Source organism: Dromaius novaehollandiae, chromosome 1 (genome assembly GCF_036370855.1).
Source record: "Dromaius novaehollandiae isolate bDroNov1 chromosome 1, bDroNov1.hap1, whole genome shotgun sequence".
In the NCBI taxonomy this organism is placed as follows: domain Eukaryota; kingdom Metazoa; phylum Chordata; class Aves; order Casuariiformes; family Dromaiidae; genus Dromaius; species Dromaius novaehollandiae.
Window position 1 is genome coordinate 161,735,938 of NC_088098.1, and position 25,086 is coordinate 161,761,023.

General features: G+C 35.3%; 1 protein-coding gene across 6 annotated transcripts in view; it reads left to right on the top strand.

The window, feature by feature from the left end:
- The window catches only part of DOCK9 (dedicator of cytokinesis 9), a 143,681-nt gene that overhangs the window by 31,284 nt on the left and 87,311 nt on the right, over positions 1 to 25,086 (top strand). For 3 of the 6 annotated variants that reach the window (XM_064504455.1, XM_064504461.1, XM_064504469.1), the window contains exons 2-4: positions 11,170 to 11,286; positions 22,300 to 22,389; positions 24,009 to 24,091. In XM_064504455.1, coding sequence (XP_064360525.1) covers positions 11,170 to 11,286; positions 22,300 to 22,389; positions 24,009 to 24,091 — 290 coding nt within the window. Of the gene's footprint in view, positions 1 to 1,175; positions 1,413 to 11,169; positions 11,287 to 22,299; positions 22,390 to 24,008; positions 24,092 to 25,086 lie in introns of those variants that run through there. The other 3 variants (XM_064504462.1, XM_064504472.1, XM_064504478.1) reach the window with 2 other exon arrangements.

Sequence of the window (25,086 nt, forward strand, 5' to 3'; positions counted from 1 at the left end):
TGAAGCATGACTTGAGTTTGTATTACAGTTAAACTTGGGAATGGAGGATACCAATCTCTGTGTAGTCTTGAACAGTCAAATAGGCAAGGACACACTTCTGAAAACTATTCACTACACAGGAACCTCCCCCTTCTTCTCCCCCCCCACATTTTTTTTCTATCAACAAAAACAAAATCAGAAGGAAGATGGAGCACTGTGGTTTTCCCAGGTGGCTGAAGATGTGTAAAGATGTAGCATTGTCTCCTTCATGTTTTTTTGAGGGTGATCAGTGACAGGTATCTCAGATTTGGAGGGTTCCAGGGAAGGAAGAATGGACTGACATAGCTGATAATGTGCACAATAGAAACAGACTAGCTGGCTCAAGCAAGTAAAGAGACTGAGAGGGACTGGTGGCTTATTTGAAGAGCTCAGTATTTGAAAGTTGAAGGTATTGAGAGTAAAGTTTCTTTGGCCCATTATATTTTCATGACTTGTAGTTTAAAATTTATTTTCATGGCTTTTTAGTTTAAGTAGTAGATAAAAGCAATGGCATGGAAAGATGTGGGGCTTTCAGAACTATTTTCTATTTTATTTTTGAGTGAGTGTCTTTGTAGAGTATGTAAGTGTTTTTTTTCTTTTTAGTGTGAAGACAATTTGATGTTAAGGAAAATCTTTAATGTTGGTTTAACACTGAGATTGAAAAAAGGTTTGGCCTTTTTTTGTGTTTTTTTTTTTTCCTTCTTCTTTTTTCCCCAGGAAAAGCAACTTACCTGTTTGGTCCTAGAGAAGGTATTTGGCTGGCTGTTGATAGTACCTGAGCGACTGAGATTAATGTTAAAAATAATAATAATTAAAAAAAACAATAAAAAAGAGAACACTTTAAACTTCTGGAGATTCCCAGTTGTCAATAAATAAGCTAATTTTTATAGTAAAAGTTTTTTAAAATATTGAATCCTCAGTTTTATGAGTGCTGTAAAAAGACTGGGATGATTTTACATGGTCATTTTAGAAATGCACGTTCTCTTGCAGTGTGTTTGATTCATATCCTTAAGGCGTTAAAATGGATCCACCTTTTTTTTTTTTTTTTTTCTTCCTTCCCCTATCCTCTTAGAGGAATACAACGTGCTTAGGGGCTGGCCTTTCTGTCATACATTCCCACCATGACAGATTTAGCAAACTGCAGCTGAGAAGTTAGATTAGTTGTACTTTCTGCTGTTTGTGCCTGGAAAAAGCTATTGTTTTCACTGTATCTCTGGCATTTTGATTACTCTGATGCTAAAAAAGCATACAGTTTTGCTGTTTGCATTTTTGATCAAAGAATGCAGGCAAGAACAAACAGAAATCCTAAAAAAGAGGTTATTATAGAGTCTCCTCAGAAGTGCAAAGATGCAGGTCCTTGTGAAGCAGAATTTGACAGTCCTGTGGTAGTGCTGGTAAGAATTGTTTAAACAAGCTATTTCTTCCCTTTAATAATTTCAGTTCTGTCTGCCTTTGAAAAACTGCTTAATCTCTTGCTAATGAGAAATTCCAGGATTATTGCTTGTGAAGTTACATTTCAGATTTGTTCTTGATTCTTCATGTATTGTCTGTCTTTTTTATTATTTTTCTGTGGTTCTGGTTTGCCAAGTCTTTGGCTCTCTGAATGTGACTTCAAACTTTTGTTTTTATATTTGGCAGTGTCTGTTCTGTCCAGTGTGGTTGTATAGCTCTTAAAGCCTAACATGAAAACTATGTATTTTTAAAGTCCGTTCTTGTACCTGTATTTTTGATTGCCTAGTGTATCTTTCACTTAAAATATTTTTGAACTCTTTGAAGACTGTGTGACACAGATTTTACTTAAATGTTCTAGAAACTGTCTAGAAAATAGTTTAGATGTACTTGAATTAAAGGATCTATTTTTCAATGCCTTTAGTGCACATTTTTTAGAAATTTAAAGTTCTAAAGTAGTTTTCAGTGAGGGGAAAGTGAAAAATTTCTGTATGTGGGGGACATAATCAAATAAGAGTGTTTTTTTTAATATTGCTATACACTACTTCTGTTGGAATTTTTATAGTACAGCAAGAGAGAATAATAAGCAAACTGTAAGTAATCCACCAACTCGCTGCAGCTAAGACAATAAACCTTTTCAAATAACAGAGGAGGATTGTTAAACTAATCAGTGTATACTTATATATCAGTAGAAAGAAGTACTTAAATCATTCAAGCTAAAATTTCAATTTTACTTACTAATATCTCATGCTCAATTGCTGAATAAAAGGATGAAGGCCTCCTCTTTATTTGTCCAGCTGTGGTTGAAGTTAGTGGGAGCCATGATCCTCAGATTATGATCCCCACTTATTTGAGCTCCACACTATGCGTTTAAGAATCCAACTAAAACATTTTGGACATCTGTATTTAGTAATGTGCTTCTGAAACTTCAGGGGACTTGTTGATTGTATAAAATTAGAAGCTTACATGTGTGTTGGTCAGACAGGTTTTCTTTTCCCTTGCACTGCCTTTTTAGTTTCTTGCTAGTCTGTTGTTAGTAAAACATGATTTTTTTTTTAATTTTTTTTTTAATATATGGGTGTGTTCTGATTTCTGGTCCAGATTTTCATCAGTACAACATGACCTAATCTTGTGTGTGCTTTCCTGCCTTTGGAATGCTTAACTTTATTTAGAACTGTTTTTATTCCCTCATGAATACTCTACGAGGATATTTAAATAGTGTTTCTGCAGATACTTAGGATACTGCAGTTTATCAACAGGCATATGTTGTTAGTTTAAAAAAAAGTATAACAGGTTACTGTGTTTAATTGTAACATTTATGAAGTAAATGTTACATGAAGTAAACGTTCCAATCCAGGTACTACTTAATTTTAATGTTCATACATGATTAGCATTTCTTCTCTGTTAAGTCATTCTCAAATGTTGTAGAAGGTGGGTGCATACAAAACAAAGGTCAATATTTCTAGGGAAGAATGTGTAGGTTCAGCATAGGTCACATACAAAAATGTCTTTGCTGTCATTTCAGCTGCTATCTTTGTCTTAATGTGTTACATATATAGGAAAATGTGTATATAGATGGCATATAATTACAGATGTTTTTTGCTTCTGCTTTTTCATTTTATTGAGGAAAACTAGATGAAATGGTGATTAGGCTGCTTGCTGCAAGAATACTTTGCATGGGGTGTGCTGCTAGACACACAAAAAAGTAGGGCAGTATATTTCATTTAACAATGATGTTTACGTCCATTTTGATTTCATTGCGTTGTGATATGGCAATAGATTTTTACTGCCACAGTAAAAGTAGATATTTTCTTACTGGTGCGGGGTGTAGTTAGATAAAGAGTAAGACTAATGTGTTGCTGGTCAGTGTAACAAATACAAACAACAAAATTTCTTGTTGCCTAGGCTAGAAACCTTAGAATTTTACAAGTTTACTTTTTAGGATATAGTTTGGAACAGTAGGCTTCTGGTTCAACCTGGTAACACTTCTAGGTGGTTACTGCCTAAAACCTTGTAATTTCTTCTTTCAGGTGTAGATGTATTTCTTTTGTATGGGCGACTATCATGTGATTCACTCCACGCTCTAGTTTTTTGAGTACTCTTTTAAAGATAGGACGGAATCAGCTGGCAGGACCTCAACGAAGCAAAAAGCTTTTTGTGATACTGCTTTAATTCTTGCAAATGCAGTTGACAGAGAGGCTGCTAGAATATTTAGGGCTTTGAACATTTATAACTGAGCACCCCCATGTGATACTGAAACAATGTTACTTAATCAAATGATGTGCTTGAATTAGGTTCTCCTGCCTGTAGGTGGATGCTGAAGAGAATGAATTCTGCATAATTATTGTTAAAGCTAGAGGAGATCACTATGACTATCTTGTCTGACCTTCTGCATAATAGAGGCTGTAAAGTTTCCTGTAATAATTCCTGTTTGAAATAAAATGTAACTTTTAAAATCAAGTCCAGGTCTTTTGTTTTCTTATTTTTTAATACTGGAGAAAAACAAGCAGTGAAGTTCACCTCAACTACACATACAACTTTCAGATAGCTGACTGCTTTTCTAATGATGTGGATGTTTGCCTCAATTTGTCTAGCTTCAACTTTCAGCCATTGCATATTTGCCACTTTAAACAGTCATATTAAAAATTTATTTTTCATTTTACTGCCCTCATGTTAGCCCCTTTAAAAAGCCACTTGGTCAGTCAAGTTTTTGGTAGGAGAAAAGAATTGCGTACTTAAAATCATTTACTTCAAGTTTTTTATTTTTACTGGATTTTTGAAAGGTTACGTTCACAAATGGAGAACGATTTTTAAGAGATGACAACAAAGTAAAACTGAAGCAAGAAACATCTTTTTAAAAATATACTAAAATATATTCTTCTAGTGTCATTTTTACATAATTTTCAATACCAAGATCAGTAAGTTAGTCTTCTATTATACGTGTTAAAAAATCCTAAACCTTAAAGATTTTTATAGGCATATTCTATCAAAACTTCTTCTTTGGTTAGTTTTCCAGTGAAGTATTTAATATGTCTCCTGATGGTATAAGACTTCTTTATCCAAGAACGGTAGCAAAAGTGTGGATAGGTTTCCAAAAGGAGCTGTGTATGTCTTCAGTATTGGTATCTTAGTATGTGTGCTCTCTTGTTTTCTTGTGATTCAAATTGCACCATATAATATCTGTGATTTTGAGTTTAATAAGCAAGAAGAGCCCATGGAAAAAGCACTTGGATTTTCTGGGTGATGCCCCAAAACCATACTTGGAATGAGCTGCAATTGTCCTAGCAGTTGTAGAAATTACCAGATTAAGATACTTGCTGTCAAGCTGCATTTTGATACTGTATTGGAAGTAGTAGCTGTTCATCACATCAGATGATGTGTCTCTGGGAAGCTGGAACTTCTGGAAGCCATCTTTCTGCTTGTCACAGAATCACAGAATGGCTGAGGGTGGAAGGAATCGCTGGAGATCATCTAGTCCATGCCCCTCGGCTCAAGCTTAGAAATACACTTGAAGTAGTAAAACGTAAGACTCCTCAGTATTTCTAATAGAGCTTTGCCAAAATCTATTTCTATAGTTGGAAGCTTTTGTGCTGACAAGAGAACGTAATAGGACACAAGGTGGTCACTTTTGTGTCTGAAAGTAAAGCAAAACACAGAAGAGGCTAGAAATAAAATGATTGGAACTGCATGCATGTTAAAAACATGATGTAAGTGCATGCATTACAGAAGGTCTTATCAAAACATTTGAGCTCTGAAAAGTGTTCTTACGTTTAAGTGGGCCTTGGTCATCAACTAAATATTTCTTATAAATAAAACCATGATGCTCTGTAATTTTGACTGTATTTACTGAGATTTGGAAACACCCCATTACAGCCTCCTTAACATTTGGGTAAACAATAGAACAAAGGTTTTCAGCCATTCAGGGTAAACCGAAAAAAATTGCAACAGTGATTACTGTTTTTTAAAGAAATATTGTGCAAAAAAGCATGAATAGCTGTCTGCTTTGACTCTGTCTGTAGCCATGGTAATCACCTTTGGTCTGGTTATATAAGCACAGGAACAGGTGATCTAAAGAACGCATTTTATTCTTTTAAGTCCTAGAGCCTTAAAAGTTTTGAACTTGTCAATGAAAGCGTAGTGCTACTTAAATACATACACAATGGTAGGATGTTCTTTACATAAATCTATAAAAGCTTATTCCCTGCCACTTTTCCGAAATTTAAGTTACCAAATTAACCTTACCCATAATGAGTAATGTAATATTTAAGAAAAAGCTCTGTGGTATGTACAATTTTTTTAATGGATTTCAAAGTTGATTAAAAAATAACCCAACCTGGACAATTTTATTGTGATTGTGGGACGTAAGGTACAATGAGCCATTATCCAGGCTGAGTATTAAATAGTCTTGCGTTCTTCCCAAGTGCCTTGCCTCAGGACAATGTTGGGAAATACATAACACTGTGTACTGTTCAGTTCGTATACAGTGTTGTCTGCTACTGCTTAAAGCTTCCTTCCACTTTTTATGGAGTCTTTCTAAGCTTTTATGGGCATGTATGCTCTATCTATTTTTATAAGATATACGATATTTTGTAGCATGAGGCTAACCATTACTCTTATGAAAAACCTGATTATATCTTGTTTTGTGAGAGAACAAGTGAAACATAACATTTGTCTCAACTGCATCCTAGAACAAAAAGTATAACTCATTATTTTTTTCTGTAACATATAATCTAGAGAATCATTGAACTCCTAACTTAAAATTCTTGCATTTTATTCTAATGACTTTTGACAGTATTTATCCAAATATATAAACCATGTTCTGATGGATTAAAATGGTTAACATGTTGGTGTCATGACTGCTGTTTTAAAGTGCTTTTTATTTCTGATGAAATTTCGTACCTGAAATACAGTGGCAAAAATGAAGTGGTACAGCAGATGCTTTGCTCTGTTTTATCCTCCTACAAATATGTCAATGGCTAAGCCAAGTGATGGACTCCATGAAACACTGCGCTCTTAGCATTTTCTTAGATTACGGAAATAAAAAAGTTATTTGTTGCAAAATAATAGGAAAAGATAAGCCTTGTTTGAGAGGCTGGCTTTAGTTTCTGTAAACTTGATTTTGCAGTCTTGTCCAGACTGAGTTTTATCTGTCTCAGCTGGTCCATAAATCAAATTCAGTAATACCATACCTACCTAGAGTCTTTTCCTTTACAGTACATGAAATAATAGACCGGAAAATGTTTTTTCCGAAAAAGAGCTCGAGAGGATCTGCTTCCTTGTAATGTTTTAGGTCTGGCTAAATGCCAAAGTCAATGTGCTGTTTATTGTTTTTTTCATATCTGGTTTGAACTGATAAAACGTTCTCTTCCTCTTCTTACTCTTTGAATCTGACAAATGACTAAAAGAAATGAATAATACTTTGGAGAAGCGCGGAGAAGGAAATTCTTCAAGAATTTTTACAGAAATGGTATTTCTAAAAAGCAGAAGATACTTTACTGATTAAATATGAAGCTGACACTGTTTTCTGGTACCACTGTATCAGCGTCCCATTGACTTAGAGATGTATACTCAGGACCGCAGTTCTAGAGAGCTTTAGATTCTTTGAAAGCTTCTAGTAAGGTAGGATTCTTTTTTAATCTTGTGCTTGCCTCACGTTGTGCAGGGCAAAGCTCATTTGCTTTTAGGATTCCTTTTATCAGTTTTAAGGTTGTGGTGGACCTATTTTGTGAGGCAGGTTAGAGCTATGCATTTGCAATGAATTGGATGCCTTGGGGAAGCTTTGAAGCTACATTATATACATATTTTGTTTCGAACTGGCTGTGCTAGAGATGGGGCCTTTTAGTAAAGTTATTTCACAGGCCCCTTAGGTGGTTGTAAAAGTAATTCTTTTCCTGGAACGTTGCTTATAAAATGAGAAGAGCCAAAGCTAGCAATGTTCTGATTGTCACCTACGTCCTTCCAAAGAGAATTACCAGGAGGATGGATGTAGCTCTTCCGCGTCAGGTAGGAAAGGATGAAAATGCTGATCCTGTGCAGAACCAAATAAAAGTTCATTCCTGGTTTGAGATGACAGCTTTCTCTTGCCACGTGCTAATGGAATTGATACTGTGGTCATTCCACTTGCTAGTTCAGGCAGCAAATGTCCTGGTATGATGAAGGTTCCAACTGTGTTAACCGTGTGTATGTTACTTCTTTTCTTTAAAAAGCTTTCTAAGTTGCATTTTAAATATATTAAAATATGTAGCCTGAAATAAAACTTTTAAAGAGCATTTTTTTTTCAATTGTGTGTTATACTGAAACATAAGTACCAGAATTTACAAATTATTTTGCAACAGCTTTTAATTAGGGCAAAGTTTCATATTCTCTTTAGTAATCTGAATCTGCTCTGCTTCTGAAAGGATTCCATTAGCTCGCAACTATTGGCACAAGTGGTCCTGCAGCATGTGAACAGCATTTCAGTGGGCTGTTCTGACTGAAAGTTACCTGTCTGGGGGGAACCCCATAATGCCCGATCATCTGCCTAGTTTGCCTCAAAACGTTGCTGGTACTAGTGTGAGAGGGTTCAGTAACATGCTGCAAAAAGGAAAGAGGATCCTTTTGGAGTTGGCCTCCTTTGGCTCAATTGAAGCCAGTTGTGAAGCCACATCCTTTGCTCTCAGAATGAAACTAATTGTGTACAGAGCTATTTTTTTTTATCCTACTCATTTCTCAGATGCAGTTTAATTTGGATTATTTGCTTTTTGCTTCTCCTAAAGGTTGGACAGTGTAAAACAGACACTCATATCAACCTGTCACTTCATAGCACATTGCATATCATTTCTCATGACTAACTCTTGAGAAGTTAGGAATAGTCACATTGTAAAGGATCTTATGAAATTGTACCAAATTTGATGTTTGGATCTCCATGCCTTCTCCTCTGTCCTTTTGGTATTTTTCTTCCCTTGTAATTTTTTGTGATGCAGTTATTTTTCAATATTTTATTTTGCCAAGAAAGTGAGTGTCCAAATACTTGTGGTTCATTCTCCAGGTACAGTTCTCCTGACAGATATTTCTAGATACCTCCATTGAGTTGTAGTTGATAGTCAAGTAGTTGATACTTGACTTTCAGTTTAACCAGACAATCGGTTTACCGTTTTCTTTCTTAAAGATCAGAACTGTATAGCTCTCACTTTTTGTCTTTTCCCTCTTCTTTTTGCTGTTAGGACCTGAATTCTTAGTCAGACCCCTAAGGCTGTCATCTGAGATTCAGAGCGTATTGGTGTCTTCACTGTATCCTGAATAACAAGATGGCAACTTGGCCAGTTTTGAGACCACTGTAGTGTAGTAGTCTCAAAACCTTGTTTTGTCATCAGAGCATGCTGCAAAACAGCTCAAGCTCAGTGATCTGCTTGAAGATGGAAGCTGACAGGGGGGTTTTCTTACTTGTAGTAGGAGCTCTGTATCCACGTTTATATTTATTTCTCACTTTCCTCAGAGTTCCAAGATTTTTCTGTACTGTGACTGCAGATGAGGGAAGTGATGCCAGGGTGTTGTTTTCTATACTCAGAGTGAAGAAGAAAAGCGTAAGAGGTAACAAATTCTCTAGTCCCAAGTTTTAGGGTATATATCAATCTCATTAATAAAAGTTTGATTTACACACCTCAGAGAGTCGTACTTGCTGCCAATTGACCTCTTTTTCACAGCCAGCTGTAAACTTTTGCTTACAAATTGTTTGATGTTAAGGCTTTTTGTGATATGGCAGAGAAATAAAGACTCAAAGCAGAATATAGGACTCTATACCTGTTCTCTTCGTTGTAGTTGTATGAGGTCTGATTTTACTGAAATGAAAGTGCTTTAAATAAATCTGGTTCTGTACTGGCAACTCTTGTAGCCTCTCTGCTTCTAAACTGGGTTAGGAATGATGATCAGCAGTCTGGAAGATTACATGAGACCTAAACTTACTTTGCACGTTGATTGTTGATGTGGAATGTATGTAAATTTTTTTTAAATTATTTTACTGGTAAAGGAGCCTGCTGTAGCAGCATTGTGAGACAAGGTGAGCATCTTGCTTGCCTGAACAAATACAGCCCTGTTCCTTATATAGAAGGTGGGAGAAAGACAGGCAGCTGTGAAAGGTATCTTGCTTCCTGAAAGCTAAATGTTGTCTTGTACTTTGCTTAAAGAGCAGTAATGTTTGAAGGTCTCTTCATACTCTTTGTTTACCCCTGCTTTCTGGGCTTAAGAAAACAAATTTATACCAGGCAGTTACTGCCTTGGTGAAGAGTTGGAGATGGTATGTGAAAGTACTGGAATTTCTTCGGAATTCGAACTGGTCATGACAGTCTAGCACAATTGGGCTGTCCAGACCAAATTCTGTGAAGGAGTAATTTGGCAGAGCCTACATCTAGGAAAATAGAAGTGCATGAGTGAAGAAGGTGCGTTTGCCCTTTCGAGAACTAAGGAAGCTTGGAGCACAGAGTTTCAATGGTTTTGGTCCAGTTGCAGTAGTCTGAATGTTCAAAGGCAGAGTTAACAAAGTTGTTTTGAAACCAAAATATTTTGTGTTTAGTTAAAGAAAATGTGACCTTTTCTTTTATGCTGCACTTACGTGCTTATCTCATGCTTTTACCAAGCTAAGTCAAAATGGTCCAATGTAGCTATAGATGAGTACGTGAACATAAAATTGAGACTTCTCTCATGTACGGCAGTGTTAGTTTGTGGCTTTGTGATGAGCCATGTTTGTGAACAAGAAGCAAAGATGTAGCAGCAGCTCTAGTTCAGATGCTAAGCTCTTGAAATGTTTTGACATACAATATACAGTTAGCTCAAAGGTTGCTCTTTATCTCCTTTGAGGAGAAAGGTAGTAAGCTCAACAGAATCATCTTCAAACGTGACTAACTGTATTGGCCTGAGCTGAGCATACTGTTATGTAATATAGATAATGAACTTCTAGGAAGTCTTTCCAGAGTGACTGTGAATCATAGCAATTTTTGTTGACAAAAGTACACTTCATTCATCATCTTTTCTTTGTAGCTTTATTTTCTACTTTTTATTTTTTGATCTTTTCCACTTTTGCTCTCTGTTATGCTTCTATATTTTTATTAACAGTAAAACTATGGCATGGTAGGTATGAGAGAATCTCGTGTGACTTAGGTAACCTGTGAACTAAGCCTGTGAACTTTGCTAACTTTTTGTGACTAAAGTTTTCCAAATTCTTTGACAAATGAATTTATTTGATTCACTTTGGGAGGGAAAAAAACACCTTTATGATTTCTCAGGAATATTATTGCCATGCTAATGATTAATTCTGCTTTTAAATTTAGCAGTTACTAATTGCTAAAAAAAACGTTTCTTCTGTGCAGTACAACTGGATTTTGAAAGTTTATTAGCATGAAGTATGGAAAAATATATAAATATCATTTTGTCAGATTAGCTATAATGATGGCATAAGGTGGCCTTGATACTGCTCGTATGTTAAATACACTTGACTTTGAGATTAGTGCATTTCTTCCTTCCTTCTGAAGCAAATAGCATGCTTGTGTGTATAAATGTCAGTTGCATTTACCCATGTGGCACAGGGTGACTTAGTCTACATTTTGAATACTTTCAGTTTGTAATGTAGATAAAATCTGAATTTGTCACCTTTTTACAGAGTAACTTTTTACAGAGTAAAATGAGTCAACAGTTCTAATTTTTCACAATATACCTTCCCTTTTTTTGTAGGCAAAACCAAAGCTCATTGAACCAATAGACTATGAAAATGTCATTGTTCAGAGGAAAACACAGATTTTGAATGATGCTTTACGTGAGATGCTGCTTTTCCCTTATGATGACTTTCAGGTAATTTAACTTTTTATTTTTTAATCAGATTTTTAGTAGTAGTCATAAAATAATAACTTTCCACTTCTTTGTTATTTAACTCTCTCTTTTTAGCTTTAAGAAAAAAATGTAAAAATGCTTGCCATGGGAGTCTCTTCACACTGCTTGATTTATTCTGTCAGGTTGCTGTGGAAGAAATAACACAATTTCTTCATTCTTTCAGATTATGAAGTCTACCTGTGCGACTCTGCAAGCTTACTGTCTTTTGAAGTAGCTGATCAGAGAGTCATTTTAAAGTACATTTCTGTCTTTCTGAAGTAGGAAATCATGACATTCATTCAAAAAAAAATTATTTTTTGTCATGTTTAAATTCTTAGAACAATTTTTCCCCTCCATAACAGTGAAGGGTAGGAACCTGTTTAAATGAAAGCTGTGATTCTCAGTTGTGTGTGTTTTGACAAAATAGCCCATGCGCAACAGGGCTCTAAAGTTACACTTACTTAAAAAGTTAAGGAAGTTGCACTTAACTAAAATTTGTGCTAATCATAGTACATTTTTGTAGAACAACTGTGTTTTTCTGTGTAAATACACTGTTTTTGAATCTTTGTTAGAGCAAGTTAGAGTAACCAGCAAAATACGTTTGAGACTATAGTTAGTGTAAATAATGAAGAAGGTCTCTCTCACAACCCCATGCCCCATATCTGCAATCAGAATGTCTACCTATATTTGAAAAGTATGCAGACATCTGAACCAGCTGTAAATTAAGTACTTTTAGGAGCTGTGTCATATTTGAATACCTCAGTTAGACTTACGCTCTCAAAACCTATATTGAAAAGTTGAGCACTTTGTTCAGTTAAGTAGTTGAAGCTAAGGTTATGTTTATCACAGCAAAAGTTGATAATGAGCTATTTCTACAAAAGAGCATATAAAATCCTGTAACACACATTGGCTTTTTCACATATTCTGTAGTGTATTACAATATTCACCTGAGTCCGCCTGGACACTGTGTTTTTGTGCAGTCTGTGCTTCATTATCACTGATTCTTACATGAATAGCTTTCTACTCAGAGCCTTCCCGCTCTGAGTTAGGATTTCTGTTTTTAGAAAGCTACAGGTATTTAGAAAGTGGTTTGAGCTTCATGTAGTCTCTGCCACCTGTGAAAGTTTGAAAGACTGTAAAAGTAAGACTTCTCACAAAAGAAAATCGTACTGCCTGTGAACATTATGTAATGATACTGGTCTTCAAATACTAGATCACTCACGATGACCCCCACCTACACCATGTAGTGGCTTTGGAACTGAAAAATGTGAGTAAGCCATACAAGCTGGATCCCTTTCCACAAGGGATCCAGTGTGGATCTTCAATACTGTGGATCAGGAAGATCCAAGGGTACTTTTGCTGAGCATACTTTTATCTAATGGACTAATTCAGTTACTGAGAGTCATTCTGATGACCAGCTCCTAATTATCAAAGCAGAAGAAAAAAAACAATAAAGAATATCCTCAGGCATTTTGCTTGAGCAGTCCATGGGATATCTGAGGTATTTAACTGCCTTTTCAAGAAGTCCGTTTTGCAGTTTTTATCATCAGGCCTACGTGACTGAAGTTTGTTCATGATTATCAGTCTAACCCTTTAAAGGGAGTGACTGAATTTTGTTCACAAACTAGCTTGGCTTTTGTCATCCTTTGTTTGGATTCTGTGCTTGGATTTTCATCAAGGCAGCCAAATGTGTTATATCAAAGGATTCCCTTCAGGTGGTCGTAATTTTGGAATATAGTCAAATTTCCTGTTTGTTTATCCATCATCACTGTAATATCTGAACATGTTTTCTGGGTTTCCCCCGTTGTCTGGTAGAATCTCATTTTAGCCTCAGCTTGATTTACTGACTTACAGTATGAAACTTTTAAAAAGTGTCTCCTACAAAAATTTACTGGTGCAAACATATAACTGCCCAATACCACTGTGAGCTGTCTAACTTTCGTTTTCAACAACCTGTGATGAGGTCAAATCCATACGCAATATGTTAAAGTATTACTGAGTCAGGGAACAGAAACCTCATACCTATTTTCTTTGTAGTATTCGTTATCTTATATACCTCTTACTTATTCTTCTGCAAGTTAAACTATGTAACCCTGTGTGGTTTTCCATAAACATATTTACAGTTTTGAAGCCTTTGATCTTGAGATGGTTGCAGGTATCATCTGAGTCATTTAAATAATAGCATATTTTCTGTTCATTTTGCCATTCTGCTTCACATGTATTTTTTAGTACTTCTTTTCTAACTTGATGGTACTGCACAATGTGTTGTTAGCTCTTGGTAAGCCTCAGCCCAAATGCTTGGTGCTGCCTTCATTCCCCCTAAGATGAATTTAAAATAATGAGCTAGAGTATTTAGAAATCTGTATATGCACTTTTAACAGTTTATAAGTGGAAACTCCTACCATTGTATAAAAATCTGTTCAAGCCATTTCCTCTTACAGCATTTAGTTCTTATTTCTTTCAAAGCTTTTCCTTTCGCATAGGTTAAACTGATTACAATCTAAAAAACACTTGCCTAAAAGGAAGCCAAGCCCTGATAATTTATAAAGACATTAAAAGTAAGGTTAATTTATAAAGACATTAAAAGTAAGGTTAATTTATAAAGACATTAAAAGTAAGGTTATTTTGTTAGTAGCATGGCCTTTCAGCCACTTCAAACAGCACTGAAAATCTTTTCTAATGTTTATTCCTCAACACCTTGATATCACTGAAACTTCAATCTGCTACAATTTTTAATAGATTACAGAATAAGTTATGTAGTTTTATAGAGGCAAATTGATAAGAATATTGAATTTGTGCTGAAGTTGAATTTATTTTGGCAGAAAGTGGAGATCAGGTTATGCTTAATTTGGATAACTTTTTTTTTTTCAGGTAATGCAGTTAGTTAACTGGAATTTAAATTAATAGGCACATTTGTCATATAATTAGTAAGAATATTTGCAGGAATTTAAAAGCTTTTTTTGTAACAAATGAACCGTTTGAAGAAAAATTTTTGTATTCACTCTGCTGTTTTGATTACTAACTGCAGTTTTCAAGTGTTTGGGATTTGTGTAATATATTGAAATATGTTAAGTACATTTATGTTGTCATTATGGTTTTTGTTACAAAAATGATTATGTAACTGGCTTACTGTTATTTCCACTCAAGCTAATTAGAGAATATACTTTTCTAAGTATCAGCTAACTGTTGGAATTGTAACAAAGTAGAACTGTAACAAAGTAGAACTGTCTTAATTCCAGCAATTCTAATTACTTTACCGTTCTGATATTGGGTTCACACTTTTCCTACCATGTTGTGAGACTTGCTCAATGTCTCATTCAGTATTCATTGTCATTATCATGTTCAGTTTGCAACTCTTACAACCTTGGAGATGCTGGGTGTTGAAGGAGAAGTCATGTGATCTATATGTGGTGGAACTGGAAAGCTTGCGCGATAACTGGCTTCTTGGGACCATGCATAGCTTGCTTTTGTTTCTTTCTCCCTTCAAAAGTTATTTCCCTGGAGAGAGGAAGGATAAAAGGAGTTTTCTGCACTGAATTCACTGATCAGGTTATTCCCTAACTTAATTCTCATCAAATCTTGGGAGATGATCTCTTTATATTTAGAGATCTTTTTACTATTAACACCCCTGAATTTGCTTTCGTTCTGAATAAGTGGACTCTCTAAGCTTCCAGTTCCTTTGCTTTTCATAGATCTTTTACTTTCTAGCTACTTCTCTTTAATTTTCAGTATGGTCCCAGTATATTGTGTAGTTAACTATAATGATAAAACCACTTTTTTTTTCGCATCGGAACCTCTCCTGTTAATCCTCTATTCCCAATAACAGTGCTGTCAGTCATTCAGGTTTTTACCTCTGATTTTAACTCTTGCCTCCCAGCAAGAGTCCATCCTATATTCTGTGGGCACTCTTGTATCCGTTTTTGTGCCTATCCGTGGTTTGTTTCAATTATTCCAAGTCACCTGAATTTCAGTTACTTACTAAATAATGAAATAGCTTCTTATTCATATAGCATTAGTTTAAAATGGGACACCTTCATAGATCATACTGAAATCATAACTCAATGAATACGAAATGGGTAGGTGATGATTACCTTAACTACATAGTAGGTAAATTCTTAAAAGAAACCATTAAACCAATTGCTTTGCAGTGAGATACTTTCTACCTAAACACTTTTGTTGCAAAATACCTAATTTCTGCATATTATCTCCATTCATATAGTAAAGTTTTTTTCTCAATACAGGATGAGTTTACTTGTAGCACAAGCAGTGTGGGTATTTTCCTATGCAAATCAATATGCCATTACAAAGTTATCCCACTGTTATTCTGAAGGTGTTTGGGTGCCTCGTCAGATGTTTTTCCTTTTAGTTTTGAGTCATCTGGATTTTGTTGCAACCTTGGAGTTTAAATACCTTTTGTGTGGCATTTTTTGCTCTTGGATTATATGGAAATTGAGGAGAGGAGGCAGCTGTGCATCATGTCACTGTGATCTTGTGCTGAGATTCTTGACCTTATGGACCTCTAAGAAGATGTATGAGGGCATATGTGCATAACTACTGCATAAGTCTACTAATTGACATTCAGCCAAATGACTCCATCTAGCCCCATAGTTATGAGAAAGTGCTTTAATTGTATTTCCGAAGTGTGAAAGATAGTAGCATGTCTTCACTCTTCATTGCAGTTCTCTGCAGAGGTAACAGAAGAGGTGAAATGAACTGATGCTGAAATTGAAAGTAATAGAGCCATGTGTATTGGTATGAACTAATTAGCCCTGCTGATGCTTCTTAATCAGTCCTGGGAAGCAAATAAACCTGGATGAAACACACTCTTAACCTAGCTGTACTGCTTCCAGAACAGTGCAACTCTCCATAGTACTGAACTGTGTTACGTGGTCGTATTGGCTTATTTAGAGTGAGGTATCTACATACATTAATGTGTGTGGGTGTCTACACTATCACACCCAGATATGGTTTGCAGTTACTTTGAGAACTAAATTGTATACTGGAAGGATGCCCTGAACCACTTTGCTGTAGAGAGACACATGCTGCTGAGGGTAGCTGGGACACCCAAGTATAGAGGTAAAGAGATGTTGAACTTTTGGTCTCCTTGCTCTCTAAAACTCAGGGGAGAACAGTTTGGCTAATCCAAGATTGGACCAAATAGCAGTCAGATGCTACAGCATCAAAAGGGAAGTTGCAAAATCTGTGAAGAAGACAGCACTAAATAAGTATTTTATCATGTTTTACTGGCTTGTGAGAGATCTGAATTTTGTACTGAAAACTGCTGCTGTATATGTATCTTGCTACTCTGCCTCCTGAGCTCTCTGTGTGCTTGATTTGAAACAAGGCATCTCAATGGATTATGTGCAAACGCTCTGCTTGGATTTTAATACTGTGTCCAGTACTGCTGCTGTTTCCTGTTGTATGCTGTTCACTGTTGGCTTTTTTCCCCCTCTGTCTCAGTTCTTTGCCCTCTACCAAAGATGTGAGGATCTTGGGTATTAACAAGAAGAGGTTTTAAAATATGGGCATTATTATTTGCAATAATAAACATGGGCTGGAAGTGGAGGAGCAGCAACAAAAACCTGTTATAGAACACTTTTGTTTAAAGCTATCACCTTATAGTTAATACGAGTTCAGTACCTCTGAAAATAGATATTATGGCTGGTGCTATAGAAATAAAGTAAAACTAAGTAATTCTACGAGAAAGCACATCTTGAGTAGAAAAAATAAGCAAAAAAATTTTAACGTGCAGTTAATGTCCTCCTTTTAGAGACAGGACAAAGCAAACAGGTCAAAACACACAGAAATTTCTTTCAAAAGGTTCAAAGGAGTCTTGCTAAGCTTTTTTCTTTTGAAATCCATTTTGTGTATGGTATGGTGTTTGCCAACTATTCTAAAACAAGGCTGCAATTTAGCATTTGAAATTACCTTGTGATACAACTTCTGACAAAGCCCATGGAGCTGATAAGTCGCTTCTGGTATCTAGAGACATTAAGGGCATGATCCTAACATACTGCATGCCTTTTATTACATTGACTGTCTTTTAAAACAATTTCTGTCATTGCTTCTTGAGGACTTGCTTCAATGTAACATCATCCAAAGTAGGAATGGCCTGGGTAAGTGACCACTGAATTGTTACCCTGTTACCTCCTCTCCCCAGTTTTCCTGCATTTTGCATAGTCCACTGCTTGTGTATACCCACTTTTAAAGTGTTGTGGCTTTTTTTTTTTCCTTTTCTTTTTTTTTTTTTAATTCCTTTCCCAATATTTTGAATAATCAGCTTAGTAACCATGATTTCAAGGGTTCTAAAGGGATGTGGAGGAAGAAGCAGTTTTGGGGGGGGAAATTTTCTCAGTTCATACTCAACAGCAAACACCGGAAAGAGCCTGGGAAGAGGAAAAAGTAATTTTTAAAATAGGTGTTGGCAGTGACTACGTATTGTCAGCAGTGATACTTTGCACTTTTTCTATTCACTGTAGCTGCTGAGACTTCGTAGAAACCAAGAATAAAAGTATCACCATTAGGTAGACACTGTCAAATTTACAGAGCAGGAAGAGCTTTACCAGATGACGTGAAATCCTTAAGAACTACCAAAGGGGAGCGAAAAATATATTCCACTCATGTTTAAAAACAGGAGGAGGAAAGGTGAAAGCTAAGGGATAAGAAAACAGAACTAGGGCTCTCAAACATGGCTGATTGGCCTGAAGGCAAGTAAAAGAGACTTGAATGTTCTGTGTTGGTTGGCTTCTGTCTCTCACCTACATCTACTTATAGTCTTTGCTTCTGAAATATGTGCATATGGGATCTGTTTTTTGGTGAAGAATTGCTCAGAAACAGACCATAGGCTACCTTGATACGTTAGAGAAAACACTGGAAGCTTAAGAAGATCTGCCATTATTTTTTGCTACAGAAATGTAGGTGTCAGCACATTATTCCCCAAAATGAAGTGTATCATTTTGAGAACTAAAGTAAATATGAAATATTTTGTATATGAAAAATGTACATATGCTAATTTTCCATTTGTTTAAATTTAAAGATTGTGATTTTGTTGATTCATACTTTGCAGCAATGACTTTTGTATATACCTGGAAAAAGGCCTATCATGCACATTTACATGATTGTTTAAATACTTAGGTATGCGTAATGCTACTACAAAATACTTGGCTGTCTTTTGGCAGTTCTTTGGTATCACCCAAAAACACATTAATCATAGAAAGAACCCTGGCCATCTTGCTGTTACTTTGCTCTAAAGCACGGGAAAAGTCAGCTAACATAACTCAGAAAATTGCATGCCAGATTTTAACAGCAGTAAAATATTTACGTATATATCAGTAAATATATCAGTAAAATATAATTGGAACCTTTTGCTAATCCTGTCAAGAACAGGAAAACACCTTCAAGCCTGAGATACGTAACATGAAAAATATAATTTCATATTAGTTGAATATTCTCAAATCCTATGTAATACTAAATCTCCCTAGCAAACAGAAAGAACCCTGAAATAGAAAGAGGAAATCTTAAGCTGTAGCCATTGCAGTCTGCACAGATTGTAGATTCACCATCGGTATTCCAGCAGATTTAGAGCAGCAAGTACTTTTTGGCTGCGAGATTCAGGGAAATGTCCTTCCTACCATGGCCTCCTCCAAAACCTGAGCACATAGTACTATGTATTATCCTACATGCCTGGCACTCAGTCAGAAAACAGTGTCAGTAGAAGAGTCTGTGAATTGCGTGCCTTGGTAATGCGTGTGAGTCCTGGCTAGTGTTAAAAGCTGTCTTCCTTAGTATGATAGCACAGTAATCAAAAGTTTTTCCTCTCCTTTGAGAGCACAAGACACACATTGCGTAGCTCCTGATGCTGAAATAAATCAAATGGTAGATCAAGCCCAAAAAGTTGAAACATGTGGCTGCTACAAAACAGTTCAAATGATGTAGTTTCCCCATACTTTCTGCACAATCTTAATGTTTGTTTCCTTCCTTTTTTTTTTCTTTTGGATTTTACTGTATGTGTGTGTGCATGCTTGTGTTTCAAAATAGTGGTGTTTATTGCTTTAGTAATTTTTTTTATGGAATTGCTCCAAATCAAAGACATTATCACTCATTGCAGTTCCTGGCTCTCTGAATTACTGCAGCTGATGGATGATATACCTGAGAAAGAAGCAGCATGCGTTTCCAGTTACTAATGTGAACAAATTGGACAAATTAAATTCTTCTGCTTTGCAACTGATCTTACTACAGTACGAAAATAATCTTTTTACTTGAGAAAGAGTAGAGGAAATTTTACTCTCATATTGCTGATTATGTCACAGGATAACAGCAGCAGAAATTCTAGAAGTATATACCTCTACTTCAACTTTATCAAGTTCCACTATAGTGTAGGACCTGGTTAATGATTTCATAGCTTTCCCAGTTGCCTGGAAAATGCCACACCAGTTCCTGATTTAAAAGAAAACAAAACATATTTACCTGTACGGTTATATGTAAAATATAAGCACCTTCCTTTCAAATATCAAATGACTGCAGGCTGAGATGAGGATCTAGACAATCTGTCCTTTAGCTCTTATTGGCTTAATTCTCTTTTTCGCCAATTGTCCATGCCCCTAAGTGCAGGAGAATAGTTGTAATGTATTAATTGCAAATTATTATCTGTCATGAGTCTACCAAATTTATAACATGAAGAAACAGAATTTGAAGAGAGGAAAGGCTGCTTGGGCTTTTCTTTTTCTTTTTCTTTTTTTCTTTTTTAACCTTCTTTTTAAATGAATACTTTGAAACTTTACCATGTTATTAATTTGGTGGGGATCCTATAAAATGTTTCGGTTGGTAGTACCAGTCGATGTATATATCATAAAATGATTTGCTTAATTTGTCATCCCTTTCTTCTTCCCTGCTTCCCTACCTCTTACAAAGCAATAGGAAAGCCATTTTTCTAATAGAATTGTGTGTGTGGCACAGCTAATGACGTAGCTTTTTCCTTAGTTTGGACATTCAGTTTATCTTCGGCACCTGATTGCTATTTTTATGATACAGAGGAATAAGTCTATTGGCTTTCCCAGATCGGATTCAATTCAGTGAATGAGCATAAAATTGACATCCATTTAAGAGAGGCATATATTTATCCCCGCACTTTCAGCCTGATTTTCAATGGAAAAAAGGCCTATGCAGGCATGCAGTGGATGTGTGGCAATCACAGATTTTTGCTTTTTTCTCCAAATCACCAGTATTTTCTAAGACAAACAATAGGTTGTTTTTCTGACAGGCATAAAAATGAGCTCCATTTGCAAACGTCTGTTAAAGATGGTGGGTGTTGTTTCCACATAATATCTGCTGAGTCACTTTTTGACCTGAGACTGAAAGGTAAAAGAACAGCGTTTCAGTATAGCTGTGGAGTACATGAATATTCAAGGTGCTGAACATTTGTTAATGTGAAATGAGCTGTTAGTTTTTTGCATTTGATTCAAAAAAATATCATAAGTCGTAATATCATACCATGTTGCTATATATTGTTTCCTCTATTGTATACAAACAAACATTTATGCTTCTTTTAATAAACAAGTTGTACATTTCAATGTGTCTTTGAAAATAAATATTTTAAACTTAATGTGGTGTGAAATAACTTTTTGTTAATTTTGTGATTGAAGTAAGAAGTGTTTCTAGAATTCAGATTACCTCATTCTTAAATGCTGTTTTGGTGTGCATCTTGCTGTAGGGCACAAACTAGTCTCTAGCAAGTGGAAGGTTTTTATAACTATGTATTACGTGTATTGGTCCTGTGGGAATTTTGTTTGTTTTTGTAGTTTTTGCTTTTGTACGCTCCCCACCTTTCATCCAAGCTGTTAGTATCAACACTTTTCATCAGAGTACTGGACTAGATGGACCACTTGACCATGATTATATGATAAATTTTCTTTTCTTAAATCTTTACTATAATTGAATATTGACAGGATGAGGCTTTGATAGCAACAGAAATACTGAAATCACCCTATGGAGTAAACTTTGAATGGAGGCAATTTACAATAATGTCCTCAGGTACTGTTTCTTCTTGCCCATTAACATGATTTTTTTTCTTTTTGCACACTACCCTGATCCTTCCTGGTGCTGTAATGTTACCTGTACTCTTGTACTGCTGTACAAGTGAGGGATCAAAACTTCCTTCTAGGCCCAGACTATGGAAACTTTCATGTCCACCTGCTGACCCACGCCATGAGACTTTTTTTTAGGTGTGTTTTTCACATGGTGCAAAATCATTTACATTGCCTTGCATTTATTTTCAGTTGCTGTTCAGAAGATTCTGAGACTGTAAAGTTTTCATCTCTTACACTTACGTGCCTATGACTTATTCAGTACTGGTCTGAGAAGTAAAATTTAATGGTCATGAGAGATTTCCTGCTTTCTGGTAGCCTTTCTTTTGCTTCTCTGAACTCTGGCATAGAATGGGATTAAGTGCTGGTGTAGTAATATACTAGCAGTATCCTTTGATATACTCAAGTGTATGCAGGAATCAAGGCCTTCTTTCTCACCTTTCATTTAACATGGAAGTCTCATTTTTGCCAGCTGAGATCTGTCACTGAACTACTCTTCTCAATTTACTTTGGGTTTGTTACTTTTTTGAGTAATAGTTTTTATATGTGGTAATAAAACTACCCAGATGTCTATCTTCAGATATTGGAATTATGTTATCAAGGTGGAATTATATTTAGTAGTATTTTCTTGCCCATGTTAATGGAATAGAGGAAAACACTGTTTTATGGCATCTAATTCTTATTGATTCCAATCTCGCCCTCTTGTTCTTGCTATACAAAATAAGAACAAGTCGGTAGTCTTTGAACGAAAACATATTTTGAATTGGCAGTTTTCAAAGTGTATTCACAGGATGTTTTCTGCTGGGCTTCTAGCTTCCTACTTGCAGTGATGTAACTGAGTGTTGCCACATTATATTGTCTTTGCTCTAATTGCAAGTTTCATTAATTTTCTATCGTTGTTGTTGTTTATCAGACAGCATTATTGAAACGGCAGAGTCGATACCTACGTTCAACAGTTCCTGAAAACGCAGAGAAAGAAGCTCAAAGTTTGTTTGTAACTGAGGTAATGCTGGAACTGTATGTGGCTGTGTATAATAGCGATATTATATATGCATTGTTTTGTTTCTGCTTCATTTACTCCTTAAAAAATACAAAGCCCTGAAAGATTATTAAATGTTTATTGCTATTTATTTGTTGGCGGCAAGTGGTACTTTTTCCATTGTTTTGTGGAAAGAAAGGGTTACAGGATAACTTTAAATCATCTCACCAGTGTAATTGCCTTTTGTGGATGCTTCTCCACACCCTAATTTTTGTGCTGGTGCTTTCCTAGAGGATTATGGTTGATTTATATACCTTTGACTAATATTGGGAGCAGCAGTGAATCTAAATGAATCAACGTAATTTCATTTTTCTGTTAGAATTTCACCCCAAGCCATTTTCATATGTTTGTTCATAATAAGTTTGTACATTTTGCTGGGACAGAGGTATTCCTAACTGTAACATTTGTAGAGGGCAACATTCACCCTGACTGCTAAGTTACTATCATTACCTGTAGAATTTAGAAAATTCGGTAAGGTTTCTTTCTTTTGCAATACAATTTACTGCAATACACTTTACTGCAGTACAGCTTTTTGCAACAAGTGATGTGTTTCAATGAGGCATTATCATCTGCTAGAAGTATATCTTTTATAAAACTAGAAAATGGTGAATACAGCCGGCATCTGAATTGATCATCTTTGGTTGTCTTAGAAATCAAAGCAGTACTGCCCTGTAACTGAAAAATGTGACTCAGAAAACTCAGTATTACAATATAAACACATTGCATGTACTGTTACAGAGGAACTGAAATCAGATTTGTATTTAAACATATACTTTTAGTGCACTTCAGTGAATATTTAAACTCAAACTGCATGCTTGCAGCTGTTAAAAATCAATTACATCACTGAGCCCTGGACAAGATTGCAGAAAATGACATTGTACTCCACCCATACTACTAAAACATAAAAATACTGATTTATCTTGGCTTAAGTAACATAAAACTAACAAAATATTGCCAGAAACTATGTGGTACAAAATGCAAATGTACTATTTTCGGGGCAATTGTTGCTGCTGTAGCTTGTTAAATTTCATGATTCACCCATAGCATTCCTCCCTCCTTGTCTAACATACTCAAATTTATCTTAGAATTGCTTAGGATGGGTATTAAGGGTAACTATCATTATAAAGAAATCATATTAAGGTTTGAGGTAGATTCTGATGTTTGGAGCTCCCTCAGTTTTCTTAGAATTACAACAGACATTTACAACATGCATGTTTCAGATGTTATAACTAGCTTAATGTGCATCGGTTGAAAAACAGCAGATAATACAAAAAAGAACTGTAAGAATTGTAATTGACAGGATTTTTTTCCCTAGAAGGCTTCAATAAGACACTAAAGGTAAAGCAATTAAGATCATGGTCAGAACCAAGGGAATGCCATTCTTGCAAGCAGTTAAGAGAAACTTTAGGTTTGAAGGTGTGTTTCTTCTACATATAGCATATATTCAACAGGTAATGATAGTAATTCATAAATGGCCATAACATAGGAATTTTTTTTGTGTGTCTAGGGAATGTTGTTAGTTAATCCTTTTCCAATTAATACTGATATTTGGGGGTTTTTTGTTTTGTTTGTTTTTTAAATAGTGCATCAAAACCTACAATTCAGACTGGCATGTTGTTAACTATAGATATGAAGATTACTCAGCAGACTTTCGACAGCTTCCAAAGTATGTATGTTATCCAGTAGTATAATGCAGATTTTGAATTTGTGAAGGAACTTTAACTATATTTAAAATAAATATATTACAGAAATGTATTAATTTGTGTAATGTATAAATTGAAATATGCTGTATCAGTGTTTAATACTCTGTAGCTATTCTTAAGATTTTTAGGATGGAATTAACACCAATGAACTTGAAGGTATAAAATCAACTTAAATCATTTCCTGGAAAGATCTCCTAGTAAAGTTGTCTTCACAGAGAGGTCAGAGCAAGAGTTGGTATTATTGATAATGTAAGAGTAAATAGGACAACTAAAATAGGGTAAAGTTTAGTTGAAACTAATATTGGTATATCCTGGGTTTTGTAGCTTCAAAGGAAACTGTGAGCTCTCTCCCCAGGAACTTAGGGAATAGAGCCTAATGCAGATAGTTATTTATAGGATATTAACTGAGAGAATTGGACACAATTATTTTTGAGTGTTGTAAGAATATACTGTGTGCTCTTAAAAAGCAGATGGTACTTTGAGGGTGGTTTAGAAATGTAAACAAAGAGGTGAGATTCATTTTAAAATGAATCAGCTCTCTCTCTTTTTTTTTTTTTTTTTAAGTGCATATGCTCATCCTTGTTACAGAGATTAAGTCTAGTACTAATTCACAATCACTTAAAAGCAATTGACTGGTTTTATGTGCCTCTGTCAGAGGAGTTCTTGGAGAAATCTGTAACTGCAAATAAAACATATTTTCAGCATAAATATGAAAAATTATGAATACATATATTAATTAGCTCTTGCTAGATATTTAATCAAATTTAGTTTTGCTGTGGTATAAGTGTTTTTTAATAATGTGTAATTTTGTATTAATAAATGATAAAAGCTGTAGAAACTTTTGAAAGAAAGGTTTTAGTCAGAACACGAATTAAGGGATTTGTTTTCAATAGGAGATGCTTTTCCCTTTAGTGAAAAGCTGTGCTACATTTCCTGTATGTACTACAGATATTCCTTC